The sequence below is a fragment of the Borostomias antarcticus genome (genome assembly GCF_949987555.1).
Source record: "Borostomias antarcticus genome assembly, chromosome: 5".
NCBI classification, from domain to species: Eukaryota; Metazoa; Chordata; class Actinopteri; order Stomiiformes; family Stomiidae; genus Borostomias; species Borostomias antarcticus.
The window spans coordinates 13704817-13728246 of record NC_140238.1 but is presented as its reverse complement, the minus strand read 5'-3'; the positions used below and the strand labels follow the sequence as shown (position 1 = coordinate 13728246).

Genomic DNA, 23430 nt, shown 5'->3' with positions numbered 1-23430 from the left:
TCAAGCAGCTTCTCCATTCATTGACATAAAACCAATAGTAGGCTAGCCTTACAATCTAGAATAGCCTACATAATAGTCAGAACTGCTTTGGGTAGCCTGTGGCGTCATGCATTGCGCATCACTAGGCTAGGCTACGTCTGATCCATGTCAAGTTAACATGCAACATTTCTGAAACTTGATGTGAAAAAATGCAGGAATGAAATCCTGCAAGCCTCGCATTTTGCACGGAATACTACGATTATTGCGATGAAAATGCAACCTTTATAAAATAGGTGCATAATCTGCCCCGTGCGTTGTCATTAACGTGTGATGGCATAATCACGTTTTTCTTTCGCGTTTCGGGGTAACATAGGACCCGGGGAACATATGCTGCGTTCCAGGCAACTCGTAACCCATGTTTTTCCAACCTTCTACATGTGAAAATGCACTGGAATGGCAGTCAAACCCGTAATTTCCCACCCGTGAACTCGTGCCAGATCGACGTACTCCCAGTTGGCTTTCTGACGTCACACAGCCCTCTAAACAAGATGGCAGCCCACATGGGTACGGCGACAAAGATAACTTTACGGCAACGTAAAGTACATTTGTACGTTGTAATCAAAATAATACAAACGATTATGCACTACAATCTGTTATGTGTATATAATGATGCCAAAATATGTTGACGACAAGAGATAGCTAGTGCTAGCTAGCTAACGTTAAGGTAAACCCGAACTTGACCATGCAAACAGCGAAATGTCGATGATGTCAATAAATTAAATTATGTAATGTTTAGCTTGCCAGCTCTGACAGTGTGCCAGATCTCAAGCTTTTGCCATATTGGCTTGTTTACATTTATCCAGAATTCCACGCACCCAGACAGTTTGCCTGGAACGCTATGAAGTCGTGAGTCGTGACTTGAAGTCATAACTTACGGGCTCAAAATCCTATCTGGAATGCGGCAATAGAACCCTTTTTTGGGGGGAACATAGGACCTGGGGAACATAGACATGTTCCCGTTCACGGGTGGGAAGTTACGGGTTTGACTGCCATTCCAGTGCATTTTCACGCGTAGAAGGTTGGAAAAACACGGGTTACGGGTTGCCTGGAACGTGCCATAAGTCTAACTGTTTTCACCACCAGTTAACTGAGCATGTCATTGGCCCTGGGGTCCCGCGGACAGGATATCGGGCTGATGTGACAGAGTCCACTCCTTTCCTAATCGGAGTATCCAGACGCTCTCCTTTTCTAGCCTCGCTGAACTGCCTTACAGTTGCAGCACTGGCCAGGATCAGACATGCCAAAATCTATTAAGACAGACATAGACAGACAGACAGACAGAATGATAGATAGATTTTTTTTGGTGGCCCCCCAAAACACTCCCAGCACAACCACCAAACTAAAGACATACACGTACACACACATAGAGATGGACACGTGAATTAACAACAAAGCTCTTGCTTTATTTGGAAAGGATATTACAAAGTTACTTAAACAATTAACAATTGAAATATTCAAACAGATAAATAATCAACATATTTAAATCACAATTAGTGCAACATATTCTAAATTAACTTAACACTACAATATTGCACAAAACAATAGCTATATGCTACTGTAAAACTATAGCTAGTCATCGCTTAACCATCATACAAAAAGAAAGTCCTCTAAATATTTGCCTCTGTCATGTCATACTTCAGTCAAAATAAAAGTATAAATCTTTTATTGTTGTACAACGCTCGTTTTAGATACAATACCACACGGACTATCGGGTGTCGCTGTGGAAACTCAGGTGGATTGCATTCAACTGCATGTGGCTTATTATAAAATCATTCTGTTATGAGATCTTTTCGTTTTATTGCATATTAAAGAACGCCAGTTTTTGGATAGAGGATACATGACATAATGTAACAATATGTATATATATATATATATATATATATATATATATATATATTTCCCCTCCTGTGATGTGGCCCCCCCTAGTGGTTGTGGCCCTAAGCGACCGCTTATATTGCTTATTGACCTTATTCCAAGCCCCCAGGATTCGAAATCTAAAGTGAAGGCCTATTGAACCGCGCCATCTTGGCTAGATTTGTTGTCATTTTGCTATTTCCGGTGACTTTTGTACTTGCGCAGTTGTGCTTTTCTGTCCGACGCGCGTCCACGAAAAAGTTCACCTTTATGTGAAATGTAGACGCACGTTCTCGGCTCTCCCCGCTTTGATTTAGCAATGAAAACCGGCTTGCATATTAACCTGTTTTTGTAAAATATATCCATTGGAGAAATTATTTTTTCATCCAGGCATCTTAGTTTTAACAGGTTAAATATAACTGAACATGTTTTGTTTGCTAGTAGATGGTATTCATTCCGTTCGCGATAACGTTATTGCAGCCAGGCTAAATTCCTCCAGGGAGCCAGTGACCAGTGAGTTGAAGAGCTTCACTCCCCGCCAGCAGGAGCTTTGGCCGCTGCTACCGCATCTCGGATAACCCGCTGAGTTCGTGGCTGCTATTTCACATTCGCCCTTGATCAATCCCAATACCGATCCATGGTAATAATGAATCAATCGTTCAGATCGGCAGTGCTGCATGCATGTTACAACATCATTGTTAGCTTTATTAACATAACCATAGACTGAAACCATAAACATTTATCTCTCTAACGTTAGGCTATCCATCTTACACCAGTCGGCCATTCGATAGCTAGAAGCGGTGCCAACGTTGACCATGGACGTGGACGCGCGTAGGACAGAAGTACAACTGTGCAAGTACAAAAGTCACCGGAAGGCCAGAAAAGCACAAATGCGCAAGTACAAAAGTCACCGGAAGGCCAGAAAAGCACAACTGCGCAAGTACAAAAGTCACCGGAAATGGTCAAATGACTACAAATTTGCCAAGATGGCGCGGTTCAATAGGGCTTCATTGTTGATAGCTGTTGGAGTGGCTGTATCCAGTTCTATTAATACATCCATGCCTTATTCACAGGCGGCCATTTCGCTCTTACATCACGCTCAGGGTGGGAGAATGCGGAAGTATCCATAGACCATATAGTACAAGTTCGTTATAAAAATAACACTTCAAGATTCGAAATAGTCAAAAATAACATCTAGAATACACTACTGGAATGACAAACTCATGATTACTGGACTCTGATTGTTTTTCTCCGCGGTAGTTTTCACGTTATGAACTACATAGGAGCGCATTAGTCATCAGCTCATTCCCGTCCATGTATTTCATAACGTGAAAACTACTACCGTGGTGAAAAACAATCAGCCGTGTGAATAAGGTCAATAGCAGCGGCCGGCCCTGATCGATCGAATCTATCGCTGCGTTCCGAATCGCATACTACCCTACTATATAGCATGCCAAAACAGGATGTAGTATGCCCCAATACATAGTATGCCACATGCAGTATGGCAAAAATACCAGGATGTCCTACTACATCCGGTCGTATTTTGCAGTATGCAAGCCAGCCATGGATGTATTAATCAAAAATACATCCATGGTATTAATAGAAGCCAGCAGGCTTTTCTGGCTATTCTGACCCACAATCCTGTGCGCAGCGAAATGTGCGTCACATGTGCGAGTCGTGACAGCTGTAGACAAATGTCGCGTTATGGACAGCTACGGATGTGGGCAAATTTCAAGGCGCAATGTTATGACAATGTAGTATGTCCCAATTGGATGCCTACTGCTTGCAAAGTACGTACTTTCTAAGGGCAGCTGTAGTAGGTACTGGAAGCAAGAAGTAGAAGTATGCGTTTCGGAACGCAGCCTATATGTCGCGACTCTGAGCGAGCATGGTCTGCAAAGGAATGTCACACAGAGCGCAGCTACTTTTATTTTGAAATAGCTGAGACGCATGCTTGCTACCCGGAAGTAGCGTGTTCAACTACGTACGCTTGTATGCTAGCTGGGCTGTTTTTCTTTTGAGATGGCAGCTTCGGTTGCCATTTGTCCCTGCTCTGTAGATAAACAGCGTTAGCATAATGACATACTTTAGTCTCGATGACGTTAAACCCTTTGGCTTAGTTACAAGAAATATACCATCCTGCTGCCGTTGGTAGCTAGCTACTACTAGCTATGCATAGCTAGCTAGCAAGTTGGATATAACTTTGTAAGCATGCGTCAGACATAGAATCAAATGAATCAACAAGCCCTTTCAAGTGGACGGGTGCCTTCTTTGGAAAACTGAGATGTCTCTCGAGAGGACTTTGTCGGATCTCCGTTCACGAGTAGAGGGTAGGTGCTACGATTGATTTCCACAACTCAATCAGACAGACCTGTTTCAGGGCTCAGTGATATGACCCTGTACACATCTGCGAAGTTCGCACCATCATGTCCAACAAAGGCATACATCACAAAACAAGGCTTAGAAAACAAGGCTTGATGGTGAAGGGGTCTCAGCATCCTAAACTAAAATAATACAAACATACTTTTGCAACTCATTTTTTAATAATCGGTCCCAAAACCGCCAGCTTTCAAAGCTGTTTCTCCAGTGCGTGCACCACCTACAGGTGCTATATACGTTTTATTTTAATGAGCGGTCTCAAAACGTCCGTTTCTACTAAAGGTGTCGTATTTAAGACATACTGGAAGTCTAGATAATAGGAGAACTACTAGTACTAAATATCTATCTATCTATCTATCTAAAGGTGTCGTATTTAAGACATACTGGAAGTCTAAATAATAGGAGTACTACTAGTACTGAATATCTATCTATCCATCCATCAACCATCAACTAATCATTTTGTGCACCTGAGCCCAAGTCCAAATTATTGGAGGTGAAAGGGGGCCAGGCAGCTCAATGGCACCCCCTTCTGGTCAGAGCCAGCGGGGGCAGTTTGGTGCACTCCGGGCTCTCCCCCCACACACCCCAGTCCAAACCCTGTATCTCTAGCGCCCCCACACAGGGAGCTGGCTTAATTCAAAGCTTTTAGCTGTGTGCACATGCACGCAAGCAGGATATGTTTGGTATCTCTGCGTTCGTTACATTGAGAGCTGCCAGCCCAACTCGGTGTCTGTGACCTTCCCACGTCGAGATATGGCTGTTTCAATATCGCGCCTTTAGTGCCCTCTGAAAGCAAGACCCAGTTGTCACGGTATAGTCGAGGTCAACCCTACCCCTACCCCTGCCTGGCGGTTTCTGTCTTTGTAGTGTAGATTAAATTAAATGCAGGGGACCTTCCTCCAGTGTGCCAGTCAAATCTGACCGATTTACAATCCCATTTTTGTTAAGAGAAAATGTGTGATTTGTGGCATTATAAAGTCGGGGACAGGACTGAAGAGCATCTGTTCTTCTGCATGTTTTTCATATTGAGGTTGTTTGTGGCTGTGAGGTGACGGTGTAACCAAGCCAGCGTGCCACCCACGAGCAATTTGGGGCTCAGACGTCTGCTATACCTAACCACCCAAGCTACGTGCTATGGTTGGTCCACAATAAATGAATCTGGCTGCACATGCGCGTATGTGGTCGCAGCTATTGCAAATTCGAGCTTGTTGTGTTAATATAAGAGCAGTTAACAGACTGGCCAAATTTGATTTAAAGATTTAAAGTTGGTATCGTTTGAGACGAGACCACAGTGATGTGAAGTGACGTGACACCCAAAGCAAGAGGTGGACATTAATACTTTGGTGAGTGATGCCTTTTTTGGACCTGAACTTTATGTAAGTAGATGTGTTATCTGTTATTATGTTGACGTTTTCATGATGGTCGGGTTAGTGCTACAGTAGGTTACATATGTGCAGAATTGCTAGGTCTGTCTTGATCAGCCCTATATTCTGTTGGTCCTTTACAAAGGGGCAACCTTGAGATAAGTGCTGAAGGCCTAATCTTTAGCTGGTTAACCAGAGGATCGTACCCTAAGTTGGAGCTCTTCTGCATGTCTAACTGGTTTCACTGTGTCACTCTTCAGTAGTTCTTCCACCCTCACTTGCCCTTTGCTGGGTTCGATCTTCTGACTGGCATAAACCCTGCTTGCTACTAATTCGATGGCAAGCATGCCATTTAATGGAATCCCAATATTTGGTTGCATGTTTTGAGTGGACTGTGCCCATAGCCTAAATTAATTTATACTCTGTTGGAGGTAGGCTGTGTTGTTGCTGTTTTTCTAACTGTAATCCAGTTACTGTAGATCAGTGGTTTAGGAGATTTAAGGGACGGTAAGACTTTCATGGCTTTTACATGGGTTAAGCTGCTTGCACCCTGCCCCTACATTGACCAACAAGCAGCTTTAGTCCAGACAGTCACACACCTGTAGTGTTAACATAACTGTTGTGTATTGTATTGTATTTTTGTTCCACACTATAGGCAGTTAGGGGCACTTTCTTCTCATCGAAAAACAAAGAGTAAGCTTTCAATGCTATTTTATTTATCTCCCCAAACTTGTCACATAGCTTAGCATTTTGTTTTTCATTTACATGCATTTCCAAGGCTATGAGAAAACGGAGGAAGCTACAGGCAGGGATTCTACAGCTGATCTTGAGGAAGCTAGACTCATCTTAATCAACCGGCCTCAACTCACCAAGTTCTGCTCCAATCAAGTATGGTAAGTGTACGAACACTGCCACAAGTTACAACAACACAGTCCTGATGAATCAGTTTTTTTCTTTCTTATAAATAATATTATTTATAGACAGCCTGTGAACCATGGTCAGGACTTTACCTGTTCCTTACGTTCACACCAAAGATCTGTCATGAGTAATTCATACTCATTGTGTGTACCCGGGGTACTGCATAGTGGGAGGAGCTGCGCTTGAAACGGAGCTCCTCCCAGTATACTATACAAGAGTAGATCGGTACTTGCATTCAAAACTGCCAATTTGAATAGTTTCGTTTTTGGCCATTTCAGCATAGCTCCACATGAAAATGTACAGATGTCAGATGCCTGAAGCCTCGTTCCAATCCATCTAGACGTTTTCCTTCTCTAAGTTAAAATTAGCAGTTTTTCTGTAAAAAATATGAAATCTAAGAGCATGTTTTGGTTTGAATCCCAAGTTTCCCAGTAATGACAACATATGCGAAGAACACTAGATCAACAGAGCAACCGTACTAAAAAATGTGTCAAAGCTGAGTATGCTGGAGAGCTTTGTTAGTGCAAAGGTAGAGTTCTGGTGCTCCTTTGCATTTCTTGTGTGCTTCACACCAGCCAGTTGGTCCAAGTTGGCAACCCTGCAAATTATGATGAATTGTGCACGTGTCCCATCTCTCTCTCCCATCTCTCTCTTTGTCTCTTTCTCTCTCTCACTCCCATCTCTCTTTCTCTCTCTCTATCTCAGCACTGCAAAGTACAATGTGCTTACGTTCTTGCCTCGATTCCTGTACTCTCAGTTCAGGAGGGCCGCCAACTCCTTCTTCCTTGTCATCGCTCTGCTACAGGTGAGCTGAATGAAGCCAAAAAAACAAAACCACTTTCTTTTTGGTTTAGTGAGACTTACTTTGGGCTTTTGGGTTTATGGTCTAGTTCAAATTGAGTCATGTCAGTGTTATATATTGCATATATTTTGGATGCCAGGTATATTATTTACATTAATTACATTACAATAAGTTATCTTAATTTATTGTGAGAAATGTCATGTCAGTTAATTGATATGTACCAGGCGGCTTCTCTGTGGTCTGTAATTGGCGATGATACAGTATAGCTACTTCAGTTAGAGCTGCATTCACAAATTTTATACATATAGTCAAAACTAATTAAAATCCTGATACCAGGTTGTTTTGTTGAGCCATAGTGTCCTAATAGCGGCCTGCTTCAATGACTCGCCCCTACTGGTTGCCTGTCTGTGTTATTCCAGCATTTCTGTCTGTGTTGTCAATAGCAAGCCCATGCCTTTGCTCCACCCCCTGCCTTTGTTCTGCCCCTCAGCCTTATATGGCTCTGGCCATTTGTTTTAGCCTTTGGTTTGTAAACAAGTTTGCGCGAATTTCTTACTGCCATCCAGTGGTAAACTAAAATCAATGAATGCAGCTTTACACCAGCTGCAAATGGGAGACTTTTATTAGGTGATTATGATTATTTTCAAGATGCTTATTCATGTTAGGATAATATTGTAACACCTTTCTTATTGTTCATAAATAATCATGGACTACCACCTATAAGGGCTGTCAAATAAATACTCGAACTTCAACCAGCTTTGTACTGCACACATTAGTATTCATTCTTTTCAACATGGCCAAAAAAAACAGCCAAATGACTGTATCTACAGTATCTATCTTTAGGGGGCAAGGAAACCTTACTTCCGTAAGATCGAAGCGCCTCTTCTCAGAAAACAGCAGGCAACAAGCACTGAATCTGATCAAGTGGACCAGCACTACAGGCTATTCCTCTTGTTTTGTTTTCAGTTGGCTAGGCTATAGGCATGACAAAAGGACCCTGTTTGCACTAAATGTCACCCATGTTGACCGGATATTACTTGAATACTATTACTTGAACACAGACGGACGCAAAATAATAGTTAAGTTGGTGCTAGTCTCAACGCCAGACCCATGAGAGTTCTTTCGCTGATACACTACGTAAGCTACGCTAACTACGTTACTGCATGCTGCAGATCTCTCTATGGGTCTGGGACACATCATGCAAAAATCTGGTGCTCAAATCCTGGCAATTCATTGGTTTCTCAGGAATATCTGCGACACTAATCAGTAATGAATTTCGTGATCAGGTGTTCTCACCCATAGATATGCCCCGCCCATCTTACCTGGGCTAGCGTCTCTCATTTGCTGCTACAACCTGTCACTCTTTCAATTTTGAACCATTGATATGCCCTCAGAATACCAGCTTGGGTGGCGAAGTGGCACAGACTCTATTATGTAGTATGCTGAGCGCAGCGATTCAAGGTAATATTTGAGTCTGGAGAGACTGGTGCTTGTTCTTGACAAAAGTCAGCGAGCGCCATCTTGTGGTTCGAACTGGTACTGGCAGTTCCATTTTATGCTCCATTTTCTATGAAAAATTACCAATACTACCAATAATCGAAAATATTCAATATTCAGAATATTTAAGACTGAAAGTTGAATATCATTTCTGAGCTCAGTTGACAGCCCTACCATCTATATAATATTTACTATCATTAAATAATAATATTATTAATATTGTCTTTGTGTATTAATAATGTCTGTGTCCTTTATTGGCTCATTCCATTATCAGCAAATCCCAGATGTGTCTCCAACGGGACGGTGGACCACCCTGGTCCCTCTGCTCTTCATCCTGCTGGTGGCTGCCTTAAAGGAGGTTGTTGAGGACTTGGTGAGATAATAGACAACGTAACAGTTCTCAATCATTTGTTGGAATGCCTGAAACATATCTGGCTGTCACTGTTTAGCACATTGCATAGATTAACAATTAGGTGTGACTCTTAACCTAGTGTTAAGTGTGGTTCTTCAGTGTGGTTCTTGAGTGTTTTTTTTCTGGCCCAGTGGTAGCCTCTAGGCTACATCCAGTACAGGAGCGTGGCATGTGTGTGTGTGAATGGGTGAATGAGAGGCCATTGTAAAGCACTTTGGATAAAAAGCGCAATATAAGTGCAGTCCATTTACCATTCACAATCTACCTGGGAGCGTTTGAAATTTTGGCAGTAAAACTTTTGCCTATTTAGACCTATTTATTTTCAGCAAAGGTTTCAGTGGTTTCACATCTGAAGTGCTGGCAACACTATCAAAGCAACCTCATTGGTTCTAAAATACATTTTTATTAACCATTGCTTAGGGTTATGATTCGCACTGTATCACTGCACTCCCTTGTTCATTGACTCATCTAAAGCATTTGAGACTGCCGACGTGCGTGCGTTACTTACTCCTAAATTCTTCCATTGGGCACATGAGTCGACTTCAGAGGGTTAAGCCAGAGGGCCTGCAACTGGTTTCACAACTACCTGACTGATGGAACACTGCATTCAATTAGAGTTAATGTTAGGATTAGGGTTAGGATAGTGTCCTGGTTGTCTCTTTTTTTCTAGGCTTCAGGGGGTTTAAAAGGCCAGTGTGAGAAGACATGTCTTAAAGCATGTCTGTCAGATGAGATGGCACAGCTACCTGCGTCATTATCTGTTTGTCAGGGGTGCAGACTTGTCACCTTTAGGTGAAAATAGCCGTTTTTAATCCAAAATAGGTCATTTTTTTGATCAGTGTATGTATGAGTTTGTATGTTTGTCACCTTTTCACCTGTGATCTGTTTGCACCTCTGGGTTGTTTTAGTGATTTCTAGTGAAGTTGCTGACAAGGATAATTGTCCCTTTCAATATGTCTCCCAACAGAAACGTCACAACGCAGACAGTGTGGTCAACAGGAAGGAGACCAGCGGTAAGACTTGACGCATCCATTGCAGATTAGGGCCAATCAAGTTACCAAGTCATAGCTTTTTGAAATAGATATTCCTTAATTCACGTTTTTGTGTTCTTTTAGTAGTATTAGGACGGACTGATATCAAACTGTCCTTCCTCCATCTCATTCCGCATCCTTCCCTTCCTTCCTTTCCTCTCCATTTTCAGTTCTGAGAAATGGGACATGGGAGGTAGTTCACTGGGAGAAGGTATGTTCTACGCTTTCATTTGAAGATCATATTTAATTGACTTCACTTAATTTTTTTCCAGGTGACAACCCCTTACTTTATTTTCTTGTGGGTGACAAACCACTTGATATTTTTAGCGTATGTACAATTCATGACTGCTCAACATGTAACTAGTCAAAGTACATTTTTAAATCTTAAACTTGTGTGTTCTTTACAGGTAGAGGTGGGAGATGTAGTCAGAGTTAATGGGAAAGAACACATCCCAGCAGACTCAGTCCTTCTGTCCTCAAGGTAGCCGTAGCAGATATGATCAATGTTTAGTTAGTTTAATGTAGCCAGCCAGTCATTTTCTCTAATAATTTTCTGTAGTGAATAAATTGCAAGTCATGCCTTAAAGGGTTGTTTAAGTTATCTAGTTGAGGACGGGACACCAACCTGAGGTCTGCTAAAAGCAGTAGTGGACCAATGTGGTCTACTATCTTCTTTCCATCTGAAAAAAAAAAGAAAAAATGTTTTGTGACAAACTGGTAGGCAGGCGACTGTCTCAATGTTTTGCGTTTGGTTGTGTGATAGTATTTTAGACTTGTCTAGTCCAAAGATTTACCAAGATACGTTCAAAAGGTTGAGTCTGGTTTATTGAATGAAATCAAATACTTGCGCAAGGACTTCCTGAACAACGCAAACAAAGGTGGTTTGTCAGACAAGTGAAGTCAGTCACTTCTGGCCTGGCTTATATTCAGTCAGAACACAGGTAAGTCTTTCTAGGATTTCATTGGCTGAGTTGTCTATGCGTCATCGTGAGGGGACGGATATCACACAGTGAAAGGAAGGAATGTGGGATGAAACTCGCTTTGAATAGAGACAAAGGTCTGAGTCAGGGCAGGAAGGTGGCCTTTCTGACTTGGACAAAAGAGCGAGGCAGAGCTATGCAGAGTGTGTTTACAATATCAAAAGGGGGGGAGAGTTGGTGTTTTACATTAGACTGAAACTGGGGTTTTGCAGGGGACTTGGGGGGAGGTGATAAATTACAAAGACAAAGGCTAAGGTGTTTGGATGTAAATTCCTGGACAATCCCTCATTTGTGCCTGAACAGGCACACAAAAATAAAATCCAAACACAGTGTAAACAGTCAGCTATGCTATACATGTGGAAAGGAAATAATCTCTCCACTAGGTGGAAACTTTAATTATTTCCTCTCAACGTGCAAAATCACACACCAAAACCCCTTGTTTCAGAAGTTTGACAGGAAACAAGATAAAAAAGATGACATGATTATATACTATTTATAGTCTAAGAGTGGACAACCATTCACCAAAAAACAAACTTGATTTAACAAGGCAAAAAAAAGATAAAATGGTTACCAGTGTAAGAGGGGCAAAAAACCTCTTGGTCAATTTAGAGGAAAAACCCAAACTTATTTATCAACTCATGTTTCAATCATTGCAACTCTTGTAAACAAATATGATATTTTCCAGATTATTTCAAAGTTCATTCACTCTTGTGAGGAGGTGACCGGCAAGGTCAGTCTCCGATTGCTCATCAGAGGAGGGGAGAGTGTGGCGGTGACTGTCAAGGTCACTCTTGTTCACAGTGTATCCCAACAGTCATTTAGGTGGCACTTCTCTTTTGGGCAATAGAATGTCATTGGGGAATGCAAGGCGTCTTCTCTTCTAGATCGCAACTTCGATGTCACGTTGCTTGAAATCAGTTATGTTCAATGTTAGTGTGTGCAGGTGTGTGTGCGTGTGTGGTGCATCTTGTGAGGAGGTGACCAGCAAGGTCATTTTTCCTCCGATTCCTCGTCAGAGGAGAGGACAGTGTGATGGCCCATGGTTTTGGCCTCTGAGCCCTCTGGTTCAGCTGCATTCTGATCTCCTGGTGTTTGCGATCCCCTGGTGGACCGTTCTCTGCTGCTTGGACCCGTCGGCAATGGCTTGCATGGGTCCAACGAAGTCCTCTCAGATCGCTGTCTGCGTGATGAGTAGAAACTGGTACGGCCCGAGCCACCTCGGCGAGTTCCAGCTCCTTCGTCTGTGGTCGTGGACCAGGACCCAATCCCCAGGAGAGATGTGATGCAGGAACCCCTCCTTAGCCTCAGGAAATGGCGGTCCTCACTCTGTTGGAGACATCTGTTAACATCCTCCACCACCCCTGTTTTTGAAACATGATCTGGCCCGTGGGCTAGTTTGAAAGCATAATGAAAACATGAACGAGGTAGTACAGGTTTGTCATTAGGCCCTAGATACAGGTTAGTTTGGTGGTGGAAATGTGCACTTAGTCCTTCATTTCTTTTTCTCCGCAGGTGGAGCAGATGCTTGTAGGTCAGAAATGTAGGCTCTTGAACTGAACCCGGTCCATCCCTGTACTGCTCCACGTAGGGCCGGCCCGGGTCGTGCTGCTGGAGGGCTCACCTCGGCGCTCCCGCCTCCAGCACAGGCTGATGAAGTGCTCCGTCTGTGGATCCACAGATGAGAGAGACAAACAGAGACAAAACAGAGCAAAAGAGAGTCCTCTGGTCTGGTCTCCCTGTTCCCTTCTTTGGTCAGGAACGGTTATTCAACAGTCTGTAGGAGATACTCAGAAACATGGTTAAGCGCAAGCTCCTGCTTTGGGGAAAAAATTTTGTTATTCTGTCAGGAAAACTTAAACAGGGTGACTGTTCAAGTGTCATTTAGAGCCAGTCTGCAGTAGCCTACAGTGACATCAGGGGCAGTGTTAGAATGACTTCAACACGCTTAGTCCCCAGTCATGATCAAGGCAATTGGATTTGGCTCTAGCAGTTCTCTTGCGATTTTATGAAAATAAAATACGCTTAAGTCTTTCGGACCTCCCATTCAGGGCGCAATCCCGGGCTAGACCCACCATATTCTCGTCTCAACAAAACAACACCCCCTAAGGGTGAAAGCAAAAATTTCCTGAAGTCAGGATAAAAATAGAGATGGGGCAAAGAAAATGACACTAAAATGAACTGGCTTCATTTACAATTAACTAATCAAAAACGCCATCAAGCTTCATTTGTATAGCTAAAATTTGCATATCTAAAACCTCCCTCTTCTGCATTTGAGGACAGAGTATTTGGGCCCTGCTCCTGTTTCATACTTATCTGTCGCTCACAGTGAGTTGGTGACATGGCGTTGGTCTGCATCTCACGAAACCCAGATCGCCCATCTGTAGGGAAAACAGGCCAGTAATCTCCATCTCCACCTCCGGTCTGTGCCCGTCTCCTGGTTCGGCATTCGCCCATCACTCCCGGAACGACAGTTGTCTGTAAAAAACCACTCAGAAAAAAACACTCAGGCCCGATGAATGTGCCTCAAACTATAAACATGAGATATTTAACATACTCATTTAAAATATATATAAATTGGGTTATGAGATGCTGCATTCAGATTAAGATACTGGCAACCCTTATCTATTCCCCCCACTATTATGCACAACGCTTATGTCTTAAGCTACATATCAGAAAGAGAGACAAAACAAACAGTTAAAACAGACAAACAGCAGGTCCCAAGCAGTCCCCAGGAAGGCATGATCCAGGCTTCTCAAAGACCTGCCGCCCAGGGTCCATAGCACCTGAAAATTAAGACTCAAAACACAGACTGGGTTCAATAGCAGAGGAGAAGGCCTAGAGCCAACTTCTCAAAACACATTATCATTATATGAATGAAAATTCATACAGTAGAATGCATAAAACGAACAGCTTATGGCCATTCATTGACTATTGAAACAAAACTCCTGAATCAAACACCTATTCAACCCTGTCAGACTTTTGAGTTCCCTCTACATCTATTTTATCCTGTTTATTTACCCATATTTTAAAACTCTCTATCTTGGCTAGTTAAAATCTCGCTTATGGGTTGTTCAAGGGAACTCCAGCAGGTGGCGCTCGACCCCAAATTTGAGGCTCTTCCTTTTCATTCAGCTTGCGGTAACTGTGACACCGTTCAATCCAGTGGCCATACTGACCACAATGGAAGCATGAATCATCTCTATCTTCACTTCGATTATACCTTTTTCCTCGCCTAACCCTACCAGAACGCTTCCTATTGTTTCTCTGTCGCCACTGTGGTCGTTGTTGGTTCCACCTCGCACCAGCAGTCTGATTGTCCAGCTGTTGTAACTGAGCAGCTTGTAATCTGGCTGCACCTAGCTTCATTTCTTTCAACTCCCTCTCTTCAATGTGATCACGAAGACGCTCCGCATAGCGGAAATGATTAACAACTTCTTCGAGAGAAGTCGATTCCCAGGTGTGGCACATCAACCTAACTTGGTCGGACAAAGAGGAGAGAGAGTTATTCATCAATTGTTGTTTCAAAATCTTTTTATAATCGGCGTTCGCTTTGTCCATGCCACTGTGTGCTGCGAAAACTGATTCTAGTCGTTCCCAAAATATCTCGAACTGTTGATCGGAATTTTGTTTGCAATATGTGATACGGTCCCAATCCATCTTTTTAGGGAATCGAGTTTTGATTCTGTTCAACAGCGCAGTGTTTTGGTCAGAAAAATCGGCATGATTAAAAGGCAATGCAATGTCAAACGGATGTTTCACATCCACCCATTTTAGCCCAAGGCACTGTCTCATGATCATGGCGATTTCCTCTGCGTGAGGCTCATACATACGAACTAAACTGTTAAAAAGATTTTCAAACTCGTCAATGTCTTTGGTTGGATCGGGCAAGGTTTTAGCTATTTCACGTAGTTCATCAGAGCGCCAGGGTCTGTAAACCGTAATCTCTGGAGTCCAGGCCGCATAACCAGCTGCATAATTTATTTGTGAAGGGCGAGGAACAGGGTTTGGGCAGCGTATCAGAGGCGCGTGTATTTGCGGTCCCTCCAGACTATCTCTAGCCATTTGCAGTTGTTCCAAATTAACCTTAGCCTCAGATATAGCTCTAGCCAAATCTTCCTTATACCTCGTAGAAAGGGGCGAAATGAGAGAAGGGGCGTGGCTAATGGCGGGAGCATGAAAAGGGGAAAGAACAGCCTGGTTGGGTGTGAGCACGGAGCAACGAGTCGAGGGGGGATCTAATTTTAAATCAGAGTTATTCTGCTGGGGAAATGGCGGAGAGACTGTTTGCTGAATCTCCTTATCTTTCCTTCCTGACCCAAAAACCCGCTCTCGTGCTACTCTCTCCCAAATCTTAAAAACAGACCAGTCTACAGAATTAACAGGCTTTTCCCTTAACCTAGACATCTCAACCACCTGTAGCTGAGCCCGAATCTTAGCTAAAAATTTAACACTAAATGTCAGATATGGATGTAAGAAATCGAAAATGCTTTAGCACATAACGAAAATCTGCCAACAAACGCTCGCAGAATAATGCTTCAGCGCAACAATCTCCTCAGGCTAGCAGTAGAATCCTGTGACTTCCTCTAGCCCTAATGTTATTAGCCGGGGTTACAGGGACACCTAGTGGTGATCCCAAAATGTTGCATGTATGACCCGGATGTGGTCTTTGGTTGTGCGCGGGGAAATTTAAAGAAACAAATCCCAAATAATCATGACGCAGCCTAAAAACCCCAAAACAGCAACGAAAAGAAACCTTATGGTTAACTCACGGCGGGAAAGAATACAATTTCGAAGAAACAAACATTAAGACACATTAAAATTCGCTTAGTACTCACCCAGTCAGGAATCTCTTTGTTCTCCCTCTGGCTCAAGGCGGATCACCGGGAGTTGTTTTCCTTATCTCCTAGGCAACCAGCTAGCTAGCCTACTGGGAATCTAGCAGAAATGTAACAGTCTAAAAAGGGTACAAAACAATACTTTACCTGGATCCATGGCGCGCGTAACAAACATACAATCAAGAGCCGAGGCTCAAAAATGCAATCAAAAATCCCACTGAGCCGGCGAAAAATAGCGCTTAGACAAACATAAAGACAACACAACCCCGTTCGGGGACAAAAAACAGACACTCCGGAGGTTAGCTGGTAATCGCACTCACTGCGAACTTCAACCCATTTGGAAATCGCACTCACTGCGAACTTCAACTCATTTGGAAATCGCACTCACTGCGAACTTCAACCCTGTGGGAATCGCACTATCTGCGAACTTCACTCTGTGGAAATCGCACTATCTGCGAACTTTAATCCTGTGGAAATCGCACTCACTGCGAACTTCAACCCTGTGGAAATCGCACTATCTGCGAACTTCAACCCAAAACGTTATCCTAGAAGTGCACTCTCACTTCTTAACTACAGCCGAGCCGACAAACAATCTAAACTGTAGTCTACATCAACTGTAAGGGAGCGAGTCCCAAACCCAAAATTGCACCTCTTCTGAAGAGAACCCCCGGTAGCCTAAACAAGGACGAAGTCAAAACGACAATACGATATAAATATGTATATTGCTGTTCACATCTCCTTGGATAGTTACTTACTTAATACCCACGCTGGGGTTTCCTGTTTTCAACCAATCCAGACCAACACAACTGAACCAAATCAAGGCAAATACAACTCAGAACCACAAGAGGGTTCGTTTAAACGTACCTGTGAGCCTCAGGAATCCAGTGGCAGAACTGAGGAAATAATCTCGGCTAGCGCTCTGGCGCAAGAGAGAAAATTGATTTTCCAAGCCCATATGGACCGACACGTCTGTCGATCAGTCCTATCCACTGGAATCCCGGCAACACACAGGTAGTCCTCCCAGATCATCCGCGTCGCCAAAACTGTGATAGTATTTTAGACTTGTCTAGTCCAAAGATTTACCAAGATACGTTCAAAAGGTTGAGTCTGGTTTATTGAATGAAATCAAATACTTGCGCAAGGACTTCCTGAACAACGCAAACAAAGGTGGTTTGTCAGACAAGTGAAGTCAGTCACTTCTGGCCTGGCTTATATTCAGTCAGAACACAGGTAAGTCTTTCTAGGATTTCATTGGCTGAGTTGTCTATGCGTCATCGTGAGGGGACGGATATCACACAGTGAAAGGAAGGAATGTGGGATGAAACTCGCTTTGAATAGAGACAAAGGTCTGAGTCAGGGCAGGAAGGTGGCCTTTCTGACTTGGACAAAAGAGCGAGGCAGAGCTATGCAGAGTGTGTTTACAATATCAAAAGGGGGGGAGAGTTGGTGTTTTACATTAGACTGAAACTGGGGTTTTGCAGGGGACTTGGGGGGAGGTGATAAATTACAAAGACAAAGGCTAAGGTGTTTGGATGTAAATTCCTGGACAGTTGCAGTCTTTTTTATTTTTCTGTCTCTGTCTGTCTGTCTCTGTCTGTCTGTGTCTGTCTGTCTGTGTCTGTCTGTCTGTCTGTCTGTCTCTGTCTGTCTGTCTGTCTGTCTGTTTGTCTGTCTGTTTATTCGTGTGTGATGTGCTCCCATGTGATCCCTCTGTGCCTGTCTCTTCTTTTCCCTGTCCTGACGGTGTCTGTGGTCTGTTGGTGGACGTTAACGTAGGTGATGGTTGGAGATGTAGTCAGAGCTGCCGATGGAGACCTCCTTCCGGCTGATCTCATCTTGCTGTTGTCCAGGTCAGGGACGTCGTCGTGCACTGCCTTCTCTTGGGGTGCATGCTGAAAGGGTCCCAGCTTATGAAGCCCAACCCCTACTGTGTTGACTTGACATACTCCACAGTCCAAAGTTTCTTTTACTTTGTCTGGAGACAATCTCAAGCATGTAGTCCGGGATCTGTTTTGTAGTCTGGTACTCACTGATGGTGGTAGGGAATAAAGTAATGAATAATATCTGACTCCAGCTTAGAATATGCTATGCATATAACTGTTCCCTCTTGCATTAGACGTCAATTCTTATATGGACCGGACTTGATCAGGGGTCCGGCCTCTGTGAATAGTAGGATCCTACTCTGCTGCTCAGCCCGTACAATGAAGTACTACAAAGCTGACTACTAAAGGCTCAACAGACATTTACAGTATGAGTTAGAGTGCAGTGCTAACCGATGATGCCTCCAGCTTAATTGCTTTACCAAGATGATTCAGGGGCTACACTTTACCCTATAGAAATAGAAATGTGTATATAAGCAAACTATATAATTACCAATACCTCAATTTAATAATTGAGTAAGATAAGATAGTAAATGGGCAGAATCAGGAACTTAAATGATGGGACTTTGACCCTGGTATGATTGTTGGTGCCAGACGTGGGAGTTCTAGCACCTCGGAAACAGCTGCCCTGGGATTTTCACACACTACGGTCTCTAGAGTTTACAGAGAAAGAAAAAACACCCAGTGAGTGTAAATGAGTGTTCAATGTGAGGGCGGCTCTGCTTCATCAGGTCTCCTCTGATTCACCATACAAGCACTTGCAGTAGATCTACAGGGAATGAATAGACTCAGTATGACAGGAGCTGTGCTCGATTCTATATCTGCAGTATTATCTGCAGGATTTGGGTCATTAAACATCAACTGCATACACATGCCTGTTGAGAAAGGGCGTTGTATGGATGGACTAGACCTGACCTCTTTTTGACTCTTTCTGAGAAATAAAAATATCACCATTAGATCACATCATGGCACTCATCTGTATTAGTTGGTCCTCGCTGTCATCCCCCTTTGTCCCATTTCAGACCCCTTCCCTGTTGTTTAGCGTGATTGGCATGTAGATTAGTACTGTAAATTAACCTGATTATTTTTATCAGTGGTAATTTTCTTTACATTAGCGAGCCACATGCGATGTGCTACATAGAGACCTCGAACTTGGATGGGGAGACCAACTTAAAGATCAGACAGGTAAGAAAGAAAGGAACAGCCCAAGTAATGGGCCTAAAATAATGCCAGTAATGTCAGAGCTGTGTCTTTTAGCATGGTTTTTCAGTGTTGTGATGGGTAAATCTGGAATTTGAAGATTATAGTTAAAATCTTTTGTAAGTAGCTTGACTACAGTCTTAGCTAAAAAAAAAAAAAAAAAAGGGTCTGTAGTATTTCAAGTCACATTGGTTGATGGTTGAAGTTCTTTATCTCTAATACTGCTGTTCTGAACCCAACCAGGGCCTTCAGGTCACCTCAGAGCTTAAGGATGTTGACGGTCTGTTACAACTCAACGGACACATGGAGTGTGAGAGCCCTAATCGCCACCTTTATGACTTTGTGGGACGTATTCAGTTCGACGGCCAAAGGTGAGTGACCTGCCATGCTTGGCTAAACTGGTACACTAGCAGCCCAGCTAATATTAGGCGGGAGCCACATCTCTCACAATTTGCTCAACATATAGCCAATGTTCTCTGTAACCACAGCCAGATGTTTAATTTTTTACTTGTAGTAGATGATTCCATGGACCTTTTACAGTAGCAAATACACCCGTGGCCATTAGCCATTTGCCAGCTAGGCTCCTACCATCCAGCCAGGCTCCTACCAGCTCTTAACACCCTGGAGTCTTGGTCTCTCAGCCCCATCCCGCTAGGCTCAGAACAGGTGCTGCCTCGCGGAGCCCAGCTCAGGAACACCCAGTGGGTCCAGGGCATCGTGGTCTACACGGGCCACGACACCAAGCTGATGCAGAACTCTACCCGGCCACCTCTGAAGCTGTCCAGTGTGGAGCGCTTCACCAATGGCCTGATCTTGGCCCTGGTTGGCTGCCTACTGGTCATCTCACTGGCATGCTCCACTGGACAGACCTTGTGGAAGATCAGACACGGAGACTACGCCTGGTACATGGACCTCAACTGTGAGTGCAACGGAATAGACCAAAAATCAAAGTGTATGTCTTTATTTTCACAGAGAATCAAACATAACTTTCAAATGTGACTTTTTTTTATGTCTTTTTAACAGCACCAGGTACTGTAACAACCCTCTGAGAAACCGTGACAATAAGCTTTAGCATACATCTAGCTTTAGTACAGTACATCTGTCCCCAGACCACTAGAGCCGACAGCCCTCTGTTGACTAGCATAGAGATGTGGACCATAATTAGATATTGTAGTCTTGTTATGGTTGAGGCGTATTGTCATTGACTGTTGTGTGTGACTTCATATCCATCCATGAACATGCAAAAGGATTTAGATAGGTAGGTAATTACCTCTGCCCCAGCAACAGCACAGGGTGAGAGGTCATGTTTTCAGTGGCGTGTGTTTGTTTGTTTGTTCGTGTGTTCGCAGGATTACGCAAAAACTACCAGACCGATTTTCATGAAACTCAGTGGATCCGACTCACAGGGTAGTTTCATGAGCCGTCCAAACACGGCCGGCCATTCACCTCCATTCATTTTATAGACCAGGTTTACGCTAAAACTACAGGACTTCATGAAACTTGGTGGAGGGGTGTAGCATGGGCCAATTTAGAACCCATTAAATTTGAGAGTGGATCCGAATAAGAGGTTGTCTCCATGAGCTGCCCAAACATGGTCGCACATGGCTGGCCATTCACCTCCATTCAGTTTTTGGACTCAGGGAGTGAAAAATTCCCCCCATTCATTGTCAATATTAGGGGGATATGAAACGGCCATATCTCAACATGGGAAGGTCACAGAGACATGGGGTTTTAACTGGCATAAAGCTTTCGACCTAATAAATATAGCAATACCAAACATATCCTGCTCACACACCGAGCCACAAAATTCATTCGTGAGCGGATGTCTGTGCTCTCTGAGCACCATTTCTAGTTTAGAATAAAACTGCTGATGTAATCACTTTTCTTGCGCCCAACTCGTTCCCATAGATGGGAGTGCTGCAAACTTTGGCCTGAACTTCCTCACCTTCATCATCCTGTTCAACAACCTCATCCCCATCAGCCTCCTGGTAACCCTGGAAGTCATCAGGTTTGTCCAGGCCTACTTCATCAACTGGGTGAGAATCTTCTGTCCTAGCAACCCTTCATTTACACTGCTTATCAGGCACCTATCAATTAATAGCCTATGTTATCAAAGCATTGTGTTGTGTGATGAGGGGCCAGCGTGACTTTTCCTGCTGTGGGAAGGACTTCAGTGCCATGAATACACACTCGGCAGGCTATGCCCATTTCATGAAGACATGTTAAGCCCCTGTTTTCATTTGACACTATATTGATTAATACAAAAATGAGTGATATCTTCTTTTCATCCTCACTGTAGCTAAGATTCCCTTCACTTTCAAGACTGAAGATATTTTTGGCTTGTTAAGCCATTTCCATATTAATCATATAAACATATATTTTATTCTGTATAGCCCAAAACAGTTGTCAGCATTTGAAACAGACAAGCCAAACCAAGCTCATATTATTTGATAAATGTGTGGTTTATTTCCACTTCCTGTGCTTTCCTCAAATATATGGGCAGTTTGATGCAAATCCATAGACCCGTACATACACATGTAAACTTCACAACTGAACATTGCAACAAATAACCATTTTAAGAAAATGTTTTGATGGTTTATTTACTTGACTATGACATCTGTGTGCGTTTTATTCATTCAGGACATGGATATGCACTTTGAGCCGACAGACACGTCTGCCATGGCGCGTACGTCTAACCTGAATGAGGAGCTTGGCCAGGTCTGCTCCCATTGAGGCCCAGCTTACCTACACTACATTCATCACCCTTCATTCCTCCTGTACTCAATGTAGAATCTCTGATCTAAAGTGATTGGATGGTGGTTTATTTATCACACTCAGGTCAAGTACATCTTTTCTGACAAAACGGGTACCCTGACCTGCAACGTGATGCAGTTTAAGAAGTGCTCCATTGCGGGGGAGTCCTATGGGTAAGGATCTCATATGGGCAATCAGGGGAGTCTAACCTCTTGACTCCCCTGCGGCCGTCAGCATCAACCATCAGCGTTGACATTCTACCATCAGTCAAGAAATGAACCTCGGCAATTCTCTAACGTTGGATGCTGGTGTCGAATGCGACGCAACATCTGCAGTGGAGCAACTGTCATTAATTACAATGGATTCATTTCCTAAGCGTCTGTCTGATGGTTGATCCTGACGCTAATGCACACAGGGGAGCCAAGCTGTAACAGATCAGATAAGACAGTGAGCTCTTTAGAAGGGGGGGATCTTCACTGTGGCGCACTGTAGCGGGAAGCAACACTCCCCACTACCACATGTCAACCACAAGGGAGAGGTAGGATACTAAGAAAAAGCTGTCAGTTCAATTTGAATGCTGCTGAACGATGCTGCTGCACTACACTTCCGAATTTCACTATATGTTGCAGAGCTTTCAGTACACCATGGACCTGGGTAAATTACAGATACTCTGTTGTAATTGTATTTGAAAATAATTGCCTTGTATTTGAGTATTTGAAAATAACTAGCCCTAAAGCAACTACTTGTATTTAAAGTATTGGACTTCGAAATTGGAAAATACAGTACTATAATTAAGTTAAATATGAAACACATCATACATGCAATATTTATCAGTACATTTTAATTATTCTCAATTACTCTTTTCCGTAACACAACATGTTTTTTCCCCCACAAAGGCACAGAACAGAGGTGCCTGAAGAGGGAGGCTTTGATGACCCCACTTTACTGGACAACCTCACAACGAATCATGTGAGAGACGAAAACAGAAACTAATATCAAAACCGAAATCTACTCTGTCTGTGTGAACTTCAGCATTTGTTGTTTTGATTGTGTGTGTGTCTGTCTGTGTGTGTCTGTGTACACTCACATGTTTCTCATTCTGTCCAGGTAACAGCACCCATTATCCAGGAGTTTCTGACCATGATGGCTGTATGCCATACTGTTGTGCCCGAGGAGACCGAGGATGCTATAGTCTATCAAGCCTCTTCTCCAGGTACACAAACATGGATCAAACGTCAACGTGAATGTTTATTGTATTCATTACTGAAACATGTAAAGTTGAAAACATCTCTGCATTTTTACCTTGTTTGCCCACAGTCATGATATTGTGGGCTTGTTGTAAAAATGCTATACAAAGCTGTGAATGCTGCGTAACCATTGCCTTAAGGACTTTTGATGGTGCTAATTTATTTCACACATGAAGTTAAATTAAGTTTTAAATGCCTTTTAAACTGATATTTTGGCATTTTATGAATGTTTCAGATG

General features: G+C 43.2%; 1 protein-coding gene across 2 annotated transcripts in view; it reads left to right on the top strand.

Annotated features, from left to right (window-relative positions):
- The first annotated feature begins 3966 nt into the window (after nt 1-3966).
- LOC311308797 (putative phospholipid-transporting ATPase IA) overlaps nt 3967-23430 on the top strand; it is a 34747-nt gene continuing 15283 nt past the window's right edge. For both annotated transcript variants that reach the window (XM_084437843.1, XM_084437842.1), the window contains exons 1-15: nt 3967-4223; nt 6415-6529; nt 7260-7359; nt 9128-9226; nt 10233-10278; nt 10467-10507; nt 17888-17961; nt 19107-19176; nt 19435-19562; nt 19833-20110; nt 21100-21227; nt 21832-21909; nt 22030-22118; nt 22842-22914; nt 23053-23158. In XM_084437843.1, coding sequence (XP_084293969.1) covers nt 4178-4223; nt 6415-6529; nt 7260-7359; nt 9128-9226; nt 10233-10278; nt 10467-10507; nt 17888-17961; nt 19107-19176; nt 19435-19562; nt 19833-20110; nt 21100-21227; nt 21832-21909; nt 22030-22118; nt 22842-22914; nt 23053-23158 — 1471 coding nt within the window. In that variant the 5' untranslated portion in view covers nt 3967-4177. The remainder of the gene's footprint in view (nt 4224-6414; nt 6530-7259; nt 7360-9127; nt 9227-10232; nt 10279-10466; nt 10508-17887; nt 17962-19106; nt 19177-19434; nt 19563-19832; nt 20111-21099; nt 21228-21831; nt 21910-22029; nt 22119-22841; nt 22915-23052; nt 23159-23430) is intronic.